Source organism: Bos javanicus, chromosome 16 (genome assembly GCF_032452875.1).
Source record: "Bos javanicus breed banteng chromosome 16, ARS-OSU_banteng_1.0, whole genome shotgun sequence".
Taxonomy (NCBI): Eukaryota; Metazoa; Chordata; class Mammalia; order Artiodactyla; family Bovidae; genus Bos; species Bos javanicus.
In genome coordinates, this window is record NC_083883.1 from 69,153,490 (window position 1) to 69,166,211 (window position 12,722).

Here is a 12,722-nt window from a genome sequence, read left to right on the forward strand (position 1 = left end):
AAAGAACAAAAAAGGCCATCAGGAAGGAGTAAACACAAATTACTAAGACAACCAATCAGCCAGTAAAACACATTCTTCCATAAATATAAATGTAAGATTGACATTTGCTGGGGGAGTTCTTCCTGAAGAAAAACCATTAAATGTTGTATTCTTATGTTCAGTCAATACACAGAGAAAGTTGACCTCTGAAACATATTAGTCTTTACTAGTAGTTGCTAAATGCTTCTGATACAGTATAGCCAACAGGGAAAAGGATTGGTGGGTGCAAATGTAAATTTAAATTTATTTATGAATTAGAAATATATTATGCCCTAATAGATTATATCATGAACATTATGACATACACAAAATGAAAAGTAAGCAGCCATAAAAAGGAAAGAAATTGTGCCATTTCCAGAGAGGCAGACAGACATGGATATTAATATGAAATTATGTAGAATCTAGAAAAATGGTGTAGATGATCTTATTAGCAAGGAAGAAATAGAGACACTGATGTAGAGAACAAATACATGGATACAAAGTGGGGAAAGGAGGGAGTGGGATGAATTGGGAGACTGGGATTGACATATACACAGTAGTATAAAACAGACAAGAAATGAGAACAGACTGTAGAGTACAGGGAATTCTACTCATGCACTGTGGTGCCCTAACTGGGAAGGAAATACAGGGAAGAGGGGATAGATGTATACCTATGGCTGCTTCACTTTGCTGTACAGCAGAAACTACCACAACATCGCAAAGCAGCTATCTTTGTATAGCATTAGTCACTCAGTTGTGTCCAACTCTTTGCGATCCCATAGACTGTAGCCCGCCAGGCTCCTCTGTCCATGCAATTCTCCAGGCAAGAATACTGACATGGGTAGCCATTCCCTTCATCAGGGGATCTTCCTGACCCAGGGATCAAACTCAATCTCCTGCATTGCAGGCAGATTTTTTTTTTTACCATCTGAGCAACCAGGGAAGTCCAAAGGTAGTTATACTACAAATTAAAAAAAAAAAAGAATCATAGGACCATAGCAACATAATAGATCTAAAGCCAAAAAATAAAATAAAAAGTAAGAAATGACATTTAAAAATACAAAGCAACAGGGGTTGACCTGTTTTCTTCTCATGGCAAAATGTCCAGCTGCATGTATTTTCATGCTCACTCCCTGAGGATGAGCATTCTGCTTCAGAGTTGTCTGAACTACCACATCACATCATCTCTTGCTGCTTTTGAGATGCTTCTAATATTTACACCAATGTTACAACCTGTATCCTAAACATTTAGATATCACATTCCAAAATTTACTCCTTTTACTTTAATGACACCATGGTTTGAAGTGTATGTTTTTAAACTTGTCTTCAAAGAAGTCCAGTACAAAAATATAATTGAATTCTAATCCCATTTGGAGTAGCACTTGCAGACTTGAGAAAGGCATCAGACAGTGGGTGTCTATTAAGAGAAGTACATCTCTGTTTTCTTTGGAGATTTATAGCCTAATAGAAAGATGAGACGGTTCAAGTTTGAGCAATGGTGCTTGCTTTTTCCTGGCAAAAATATCAAAATTAAGTGAGAATCCTATCTGTAGAGACATCTAACTGCAAGAGGAAAGGCTCTAAAAAGTAAATAACTGATGTTTCCCAGATGGGGTTGCCGCTTTAACTTAGTGGCTAATTTTACTTGTCACAAGGTACCCAGAAGGAAAGACTATTTTTATGTATTCTACTTAACTATAGCAGTTATTTTCCAAGATGCTTTAAAAAACTCACATTTTTTTCCCCAAAGACTCTCGCGAAGGGCACACATTTCCTAGGCAGCTTTTGCCACATCTTTCCCCGTGTCCACCATTTCAATCCAAAAATGCTCCCCGGGCACACAGATCTAGGATGTAAAGACTACAGGACTAGGAATAGGTTCTACAGTTTCACAAAGACCAAAACAGGCACAAAATACGTAAATTAAGGAGACAGAGATTAGTCAACAAAAGTAGTGTCCATTCTGCTTCTCTAATTTTCTCAGCATTTGTCACTTCAAACACATTAAATTCCTTTGCAAGTTGTTTGCAAAGCTGTATTTTGCAATTTCTACCATTTCCCACTATTCTACCATTTTCCACTATTCCTCTGGAATAGTGAAATTAAAATAATGGGCTTAAAGAGGGGTATAATAAAATAAAACCTTAGTAATAATAACAATGTTTCTTAGACTATATCTAATGCCATGCAAATATTCTGTTCCCCTGTTCCCCTCCAATACTGTGACCATGACTCTGTATTCAGGGTTCCCACTGATATACAAGATGTTTTCAGATAGCTGAGAGAGGCTACTAAAAGACTAACACAACACAATCCAGCCAGTTTCAGAGCGTTGGTCTCCTAAGGGAAATTAAAAACTAACTTTTTTCATCTTCTACAAAACCATAAAGTAAAAATATTTGTTCGTCTTTTTTTTTTTAAGCTGGTTTATACTGTGGTCACAAATATAACACTGTTTTAGGATTCCACCCACATTTTTATTTATAATTTTTGGTTTTTTTAGAGAGTCTCAGACTATGAGGTTCACGCTGGACTGACACTTATTTAAAATCACATGTGCACCATATTGTATCATTGAAATTTGCTAAGATAAAAGAACTTAAAAGTTCTCACTAAAACAAACAAATAAATGAGATGTGCATGCTTAGCTGCTTAGTCGTGATGGACTCTTTGTAATCCTTAGCACTGTGGGGAAGGCTCCTCTATCCATGGGATTCTCCAGGCAAGAATACTGGAGTGGGTTGCTATTTCCTTTTCCAAGGGATCTTCATGACCCAGGGACTGAATCTGCATCTCCTGTGTCTCCTGCACTCAGGCAGATTCTTTACCTGCTGACCCACTGGGGAAGCCTACAGTGAGGTGAGGAATGTATTAATCAATTGGATTCTTTCACAATGTATAATATATGTATATGAAAACACCACGACGTGCACTTTAAATATCTTACGATTTTATCGGTCAATTGTACCTCAATAAAGCTGAAAAATAAATACATTAATAAACAGACACAACTATGTATTACCATAAAACATCAAAAATTAAATAGGATACAATAACGTGCAATATGAGGCTGTTGGCTTGAAAATGGAAGACTTGTCACCTAATACCTATATATTCCACAGGTACTATAAGACCTCTGGTTAATTACACATAATTTAATTATAATTAAATATAATCACTAATTATATTTACAGAATAGTACAATAGCCTGGGCTTCCCAGGTTGCACTAGCGGTAAAGAATCTGCCCGCCAAAACAGGAGACGCAAGAGACATGAGTTTGATCCCTGGATTGGGAAGATGCCCTGGAGGAGGGCATGGCAACCCACTCCAGTATTCTTGCCTGGAGAATCCCATGGACAGAGGAGCCTGGTGGGCTACAGTCTACTGGGTCTCAAAGAGTTGGACACGACTGAAGTGACAGCACTCACGTGCAATAGCCTAAGATTAACATAGCACAAGTATAATTGTTTTTTTTAATTGGGGTACAATTGCTTTACAATGTTGTATTAAATTATGCTATACAATAAAGTGAACCAGCTACACACACACACACACATACACACACACACACACCCTTCCTCTTGGACCTCCCTCCTACCCCCTCCCCATCCCATCCCATTCCACTCATCTAGGTCAACAGACAGCACAGAGCTGAGCCCCCTGTGCTATATAGCAGCTTCCCGCTAGCTATCTGTTTTGCACATGGCACTGCACACATGCCAATTCCAATCTCCCAATTCATCCCACACCACCCTCTGTGTCCACACACCCATTCCCTACGTCTGCATCTCTTTTCTTGCCTTGCAAATAGGTTCATCTGTACCATTTTTCTATATTCCACATATATGCATTAATATACGATATTTGTTTTGCTTGTTCTGACTTAACTTCACTCTGCCTGACACCCCTACATCTCACTTTCTGCTACATTAAAGCTCTTTCCATTTCTACTTAAGCTAACTATATCTATGATGTTAATGAAAGGTAGAAAAATGGTTATTTTAGGACAAAAGCTTGTTGTCCAATATAGAGCTACAAATGTCTGAGATTCTCCTCTCTGCTGCCGCTGCTGCTGCTGCTAAGTCACTTCAGTCATGTCCGACTCTATGCGACCCCATAGACGGCAGCCCACCAGGCTCTGCCATCCCTGGGATTCTCTAGGCAAGAACACTGGAGTGGGTTGCCATTTCCTTCTCCAATGCATGAAGGTGAAAAATAAAAGTGAAGTCTCTCAGTCGTGTCCGACTTTTAGCGACCCCATGGACTGCAGCCTACCAGGCTCCTCCGTCCATGGGATTTTCCAGGCAAGAGTGCTGGAGTGGGGTGCCATTGCCTTCTCCCATTCTCTCTACATTTTGCTAATTAGAAAACAAAAAGATCTCCACCCTTTCCCATCCAGCACAGAGAGGTGAATGTACTGTTTTTGACCAAAAGCAAATCTTTGCTTGTAGAAACATCCCCATCTTCAAAGATATTATACATTCCCCAGAAAGAAGGGTTTTGCCAAGTTAAACTGTAATTAACAAATAATAAAAACAGATGCCTTCTCTGAAATTTTTATAAAGCTACACAACATATTTTCTTTTCATATTTAAGTAAGAAGTTTGAGTCAAAAAGAAGAAGAGTAAACAACTCGAAAGCATAAACCCTCCTAAAATTAAATTAGGCTACTTAGTTTATTCTGGGAAGTTTACTAGCACGTTCCTACCATAATGGTTATGAACATGTTTTTCTAACACTTCAAGCTTATTTTTTTAAAGAAAAATTTAGATTTTTTAGGAGCTGGTCAAAATGATACATGACAGAGAATTACTACATTACTTTTATCACCATTACTACAATTTATTTAATACTGGAGTTAGAACAATAATGTGTGTGTGTGCTCAGTCGTGTCTGACTCTTTGCGACTCCATAGACCATAGCCCACCAGGCTCCTCTGTCCATGGTATTCTCCAGGCAAGAATACTGGAGTGGGTTGCCATTTCCTCCTCCAGAGGATCTTCCCAACCCAGGGATCAAACCCGCATATCCCAAGTCTCCTACACTGGTAGGTGGATTCTTCACCGCTGAGCACTGCGGCAGCCCCTGAACAGTAACAATAATGAGATAATGTAATAGGAAAAGAGAGATGAAACGATATAAGATCTAAGAGATAAAACAATAAAGCAAACAGCAACAGAAATAACATACATAGAAAAAGGAAACATGTCTTAAAATCATGAATTTTAAAACATGGATAAACTGCTAAAAAGATTAAAAACATTGATATTAGAACTGAAAATTAGAGGAGATAAATATCTTAGAGAAAAGAAGGTTTTAAGTAGCTCAGCACATCTTCCAAAGTTTGAAGTGTTTCTAAAACTAAAATATGAGAGTGACATTACCAAGATGGTGACTAGCTTGTTCCTGGCTTCGCTCCCTCCTCACAAGGAGAGAAACTAAAAACTATTCAAGGACAAGACACCACCGAGAGAATCCTAGGACATGGGAGTGGGGCTGAAGCACCCTGGGACCCCAGACACCCAGGCAGAGTGCATTAGAAGAATGGATGTTAGCGGAACCGACTGTGGTGATCACTTCATTGCATGATCTATGTAAATCAAACCATCCTGCTGTTACCGCTTGGACATACCCAGTGATGTATGTCAATTATTTCTCAAGAAAGCTGGGAGGAAAAACTAAGATATGGAAAGGCCTAGTAAAAAGAGCAAAGATAATTTAAACTTGAATTCTTGTACCACTAAAAAAATAAATAAGAGGCAGATAAGTGGTTTCTGAAATTAGAGTGGTACTATAACACTCTGAGCAGACAGTAATTTAAATTTCTTTTATAGAATGAAAAATAAATATTCAACTGTACCCTTTTGCGGACCTTCACTGTCAGGGAATGATCTTTTTTTTTTTTTTTTTTGGCTCTGTCACTGTTATGGATGAAACTCTGTTTTCAAAAAACACGTGTTGAAGTCCCAACCTTGGCACTTTGAAACATGAGCTTATTTGGAAATAAGGCCCTTGGCAGATACAATTAGCTATGATGAATTCATACTGGAGTAGAGCAGGTTTTTAATCCGATGTGACTGGTGTCTTTATAAGAAGAGGGAAATTTGGTCACAGCAACGGGGGCACAGGGAGAACATGATACGAGGACGGGAGCAGAGATGAAGAGACGCCCTACACCCAAGGACCAGCAGGGACTGATGCTCTCCGCCTCCAGAAGCTGGGGAAAGGAAGGGAGGGTTCTACCAGTACCAGAGCGACTCTGCCCCTGCTGGCACTCTGATTTTGAACTTCTACAAGAGAATGAATGTCTTTTGTTTAAAGGCACCCAGTTTGTGGTACTTTCTTATGACAGCCCTGGGAAATGGAGGCAGTCACTGTGTTGTCTGCAAACCCAAGAGAAAAAGTTTAACGAAAGCAGAAGGGTTAGGAGAGCAGTGTATCTCCAAAATCTTACCTGCGACGTAGTCGCCAAAGCCAATGGTGGTTAAGGTGATAACCACAAAATAAATGGCGTCCAGGGCACTCCAGCCTTCTATGTGCTTGAATATGATCGCAGGCAGAGCGACGAAGAGCACGCAGCCAAACAGAATAAAGATGATTGTGGAGATGATTCGTATCTTGGTTTGACTAACATTCCACTTCTAGGGATGAGAGAGTGAGAGAGAGGTGGGGGGGAGACAGATACTGAGAGAGAGAAATTGACTGAGATCGGTGATTGATGGACCTGCAAAGTTAACCTATATATACTGTTTAAATTATTTTTTATTGGCGTGTAGTTGTGTTACAACGTTATGTTAGTTTTTACTGTAGAACAAAGTGAATCAGCTATATATATATATACATACACACACATGTGTGCACACACACAGACACACATACACACACACATACCGCTTGTTTTTTGGATTTCCTTCACATTTAGGTCATCACAGAGCTCTGAGGAGAGTTCCCAGAGCGATACGGTAGGTTCTCATTAGATATCTATTTTATGTATATAACCTATACGCACTGTTAACAGCAAATTAGCAAATGAGAATGGTATTCTATTCTTTTATAATTAATTTTCAATTATCTTTATGTAAATACATTAGGTATAATATGAATAACGGAAAATAACCAATGCTAATAATGATGCTACTTTACTTTTATATAGCTTTGCAACAGGCAAAATAGTTTCTAAAGTACAAAACATTTGCTCAGAGAACAAAATTTCCGATTTACATCATTCTTTGTTTACCTGAACTACTTTTGAAATATTTCTATTCTACAAGCAAACAACTGATTTCGGGCCAAACACAACCTAGAAATACATGAAAATTGAGAAAACTGAAGCATAAATTAAATATCCACTGTTGATAATTGATAAAATCATTAATTTCATGGAGACTTTTCCCCTCTCCCACCACATTTTCCTATCGTTGTTCAACTGATTAAAGCGAAATACTAGCAGCCTTAAAGTCCACAGTTGATTCCCATGTGAACTAGACAAACCATCTCCCTGTTCTACGACCTTAAGCGGTACAACGAAATACACAAGACATGATACGTAGACAATGAGAAGTCTTCAACACCTCTAAGCTAGAGCTGCCCTCAGAGGACCCACACTGTCTCACCTCTGAATTTAATATGAAACATGTGCACACATGCATGCATGGCAGGTCGTTTCAGTCGTGTCTGACTCTCTGCAGTCCTATGGACTGTAGCCCGCCAGGCTGCTCTGTCCCTGGCATTCTCCAGGCAAGAATACTGGAGTGGGCTACATGCCCTCCTCTAGGGGATCTTCCCAAACCAGGGGTCAAACCCACATCCCCTGCGGCTCCTACATTGCAGGCATGTTTTTTATACCGCTGAGCCACGAGGAAAGCCCCAATATGAAATATATCTAATGTTAAAACTGGAATTATAATTTCAATTGAAAACCAAACACTCAGTGATTTATTTCATCAATAGTTAAATACTCAAACTTTTTATGAAAAGATGAAACATTATCGAATAATAAATAAAACGTAAAGTAGTGACAGAAGTAACAAATCATCTATAATCTGATTCTCTAACACAATTATTTTCTTCGTTCATAATTTTCAAGAATAAAAGCTTGTCATCATGGTATTATTACTATTTTTCACTTAAAATTCTAAGAGCATTTTCATTTTATTTATTTTTTCTACTGAATATCATACGCCCATGAACATCTTCATAATTTTGGTCCTACTAAATTGTATACCTTAGTTCAATTTCTATCAGCAACATTATTAAAATAAGTTATAAGATCCCCTTTATCATGTTTGCTATGTATTATTCAATCCTTCAGCAAAGGGCTAAGGTTTACTAGCTATGTTAAGCTTTCACTTAGAATATCTCTAAATCTCAGAGTAATGCCTCATCATCAGTACTATCATTCATATAAACGGCAAAATGGAGATTTAAGGGTAAAATAACTAGCTTAAGTGAATATAGCTAGGATACAATCCATTTGGAATTTGAACCCAGGACTGTCAGATTTCTACTTTTCCTCTGTATATTTTGCTTTTTCTCATTCATTAACGTATTCGTTCAGAGAAGTATAAAAACAACTATACAGCGAGTTATTTGCAAAAAGCGGCTCATGTAAATTGTTATACAAAGCCCAATAACTTACATCTCACTATATCTGAGGTAAACAGAAAAGTTATAATATTTTTGAAAAATGAGACAATTAACATATGCAGTTAAATGGCTATCATACTCACAATAAATGTATCTTCCACTTTTGCAATTCCTTTTCCAAATATGGTCCCTAGTTGATCTCCAACTCCAGCCAACAGAAAGCCAAAGAGGGGAATTCCCAGTAAGGCATAGATGATACAGAATATTTTCCCCCCTTCTGTGCGTGGTGAGATGTTTCCAAATCCTAAAAATACAAAGAAGAAGAAGAATTCAGTTGTTTAGAAATGAGTAATAGTTTAAAACATATGACCTCAAACTTGATTCAAAAATTTCCAAATATTATAAAATATCAGTCCTAGATTTCAACTAATTAAGAATCCCTTTATACCACATAAGCTTTTAATGTAAAATCTTCTGATAAACAAGCACTCTAACAATCTCCAAAGTATAGCTAATGTTCCAATCAAGCTAGATGATGAAAACTGAGGGAGTAACACGCACAATAAAGTCAATGTTTTCATTCAATTTACTTCTACCTCCCTGTGCTGCCAATGCTGTGACTACAAAGCTTTTGCTGCCATTTATTAAGTGTGTATTGCCTTAAGAGTATTCAAATATGCTTAAATTATTAAACATCTAATAACAACTTAAAAATTGTTTTTTGATTCAAGCATCTACCAAAAAGCAATAAATGAAAACTTAAAATTATCAAGCCCGTGAATTACAAATTGGCACTTGCCATCTACATTTACAAGGATTAAATCATGTGCAGCTGTTACTGCTGATTTTCAAAATCCCCTGCTAGGAGTTCAGAGTAGAGAACAGAAATGAGGTGCTCTGTGCTCTGGGGAAATCTGGCAGAACAGGTCTGTATATAGTTAGACATTTCCAGGAGCCAATTTTATGAGCCAAATTTTTGTATCTTTTCATGTCTAGAAAAGCACTAAAATCCTTAAATCTTTCATGGTGATGACTACTCCTTGTGACTAGCAGAAACCTTCTGCAAAGAAATAAATAATGTGCTTAACTGCATATACTCCCCCTTCACCAAAATCACATATATACTGACCTTCCCCCCTACCTCTTTGGAGCAGCTTCTGAGAGCTATCTGAAGGGCTGTCTCTCAGGCTATCATCTCATTTTGCCCCCAAATAAAAACTTGCAACTCTTATGTTGTGCATTTTTTTTAGTCGACAAATCTTTTTTTTTTTTAAGCCTCCAGTTCAAAAGCTGCCTTACTACTTCTAAGACCCTCTTACTGCTTGAAGAATATGATGCAAGCTGTCTACGCATTTAACTCATTTACCTTCCCACGCATTTACCTTGCATCTGCTCTTGTCTACTAATGCTTTGGAATGCTGAGCATCAGGGCAATATATACAAAGATCCATCCAGGGCATGTGTGAAAAAGTCCCAGAAGTCTTGTATCAAGGTAATTTGAAGAAGGAAAGGCCATCACAAAAGTTAGGTAGAATGTTTAACCCGGACTGTTTGGAAGAGTAGCATCTCTTAACACCGTCCAAGACGGAACTCAACCATCTCAACCCTGTCTTCTATTCTAGCATCAATAAGCAGAATACCAATAATAAGAGACTGTTTAGACCTGGATTCTCTGATTATTCCAGAGAGTCCTGCTAAGATTCAACACTTTTTTTATTGTCTCTCCAGATGAACAGAGGAGCCTGGGGGACTACAGTCCATGGGGCGGCAAAGAGTCGGACACGACCGAGCCACTGAACCACCACCACCACCAGATGAACAACCGTGTGACCTGAAGTGGGCCAAGCTTCTGAGTTATCCCGTATCATCCCATTTTCTCTTTCTGCTGCTGCTGCTAAGTCGCTTCAGTCCTGTCCGACTCTGTGTGACCCCACAGACGGCAGCCCACCAGGCTCCCCAGTCCCTGGGATTCTCCAGGCAAGAACACTGGAGTGGGTTGCCATTTCCTTCTCCAATGCATGAAGGTGAAAAGTGAAAGTGAAGTCACTCAGTCGTGTCCAACTCTTAGCAACCCCATGGACTGCATGCAGCCTATCAGGCTCCTCCATCCATGGGATTTTCTAGGCAAGAGTACTGGAGTGGGGTGCCATTGCCTTCTCCGATTCTCCGATTCTCTTTCTGCAGAAAAGGATAAATATCTTCAGAGTTACAACCATGAGAAATAACCTACCACCAGAAAGGATCAAGGGTCAAAAAGAAAAGATACAATTAAAACAAATACTGACTGGGGCATCACTAAAAATAGACTCTACCATTTAAAAAATAAAAAGCCTAAGTGTCAGAGGGCTCAATTTGATCTGCCCCATGCGAGTTAAAAGGACATAAGAAACAAGACTCCAACTTTTCATCCATCACTGACAGATTCAGCCAGAAGAAACCAGAACATCTTCAGAAAAGGGGACAAAGGATTTCCTCAGAAATCCTGTGTAGGTCACCGCATGAGATGGCCCCCAATCCAAAGAATTCTAGATGTAAAGAAAGCCGATCTACCTTTCACTGATCAAAAGACAGAGACCAGTTCCGTGTGGCATCTCTGTACTTCATCTTTATTATCTCCAAAATTAGCAGACGGGAGAATGAAAGGAGTAGGGTTGAGGGAGCCTGATGTGACTCTTCTGGGAGTCTGTTCCTGCTTCATCTTCCAAACATGAACCTTCTCCTGATAACATTACGCTGATCTCTCCTGCTCAACCCGTGCCTCGGAGGTGGAAGCCCTCATACGGGCACCCAGCACACACACACACACAAAGCCACCGAGCAGTTTTCTGACATTAAGGACATGCCAACAACACCCCAGACATTTGCCCGAGTGAGAGGATCACATGGATGTTCAGGGAATGTTCCTCGTGTTTTCTTCCCTGTCTTCCATAAAAGAAGAGCAGTCTTCACTCCACACATTTACCACATTTTAAGCAGTGAGTAGACCCTGGTTAAATGACTTGAAACTATTAATGGACTTATGAAAAGTATCTATTGACTCTAAGCAACACAGCCTGCCAAGCTTGTAAAAGATTAATTTTAGTGATTGTCTGGACTTCCTGACTCTTTCCCTTGGTTAGTCAGCAGCATCTTCCTTGCCTCAGGGTGAAACAGACTGTTTTGGCAAGAAGAAAATGGAAAAGAAACAATATTAAGTTTTGTTGTAACTCCTAAATTAAGGTGTTCACACTCAAAATGCTTCGCCTGAGGAGAGCAGCTGTCAGTTTATAGCATCACATATGCTTGGCAATAAAGTTAAAGGACTGGCAGTCAATCCAGCTTCCAAAGAGCTTAAGGGAACTCTTAAGATTAGACTGAAGATTGAAGGGGCCTGACTGTGGAAGAGGTTGGGTGGGGCAGAAACCAGAGGACAGGATCTGGGAGGAGGAGAGGGTTCCATGGTATCTTGATCCTATCTTGAGAGATCGGTGGTTAAATTCTCAGGAATTCTATAAGTCAGTTGACTTCACATTGATAAACTGAAATCAACTACAATAGACATATTTACACCTCAGAAATTGCCAAGCACTACAATTTAGGACTTCTCCCTTTTCAGCTACTTAATATTTACCAATATACTACAGAATAAGAGCCAAATTTAGGAGACTGTACATAGTCTGTGCCAAACCAATGCCTCTAGGCCAACCGCTGACATTTATAGGACTATATCATCAGAACAGCTATCATCTTGCCTTCACATCACTTTCAGGGAAGGGCCTTCTGCAGAAAGCTGCCGTAGGTCCATTGTTAGTGGAATACCTACAGGAGGCCCATATATGCCACCCCCATCTAAATCGCTCCAGGTGGACACGTCACTGTTACAACAGAATTTATTAATACTACATATAAATAAGACCCTTTTCAAACACTTTGCACACTTGCAATTATATAAATATTTGTAACAATTGATTTAATATCTATTATATATATATATATATTCCTCACTTGACTGTGAGTTCCATGGGTGTAGAGATTGATTTATTATAGATATATATTTATTATTCCATGCGTTTATCATTTATGAGTTTCATGAGTACAGAGATTGATTTATTATTTATATATGTTAATAATAAATAAT

At 38.8% G+C, this 12,722-nt stretch overlaps 1 protein-coding gene across 5 annotated transcripts in view; it reads right to left on the reverse strand.

The window, feature by feature from the left end:
- The window catches only part of KCNK2 (potassium two pore domain channel subfamily K member 2), a 224,337-nt gene that overhangs the window by 59,973 nt on the left and 151,642 nt on the right, over nucleotides 1-12,722 (reverse strand). For all 5 annotated transcript variants that reach the window (XM_061383510.1, XM_061383512.1, XM_061383511.1 and 2 more), the window contains exons 4-5: nucleotides 8,749-8,909; nucleotides 6,474-6,660 (exon numbers count right to left, since the gene is read on the reverse strand). In XM_061383510.1, the coding sequence (XP_061239494.1) occupies nucleotides 6,474-6,660; nucleotides 8,749-8,909 (348 nt within the window). The remainder of the gene's footprint in view (nucleotides 1-6,473; nucleotides 6,661-8,748; nucleotides 8,910-12,722) is intronic.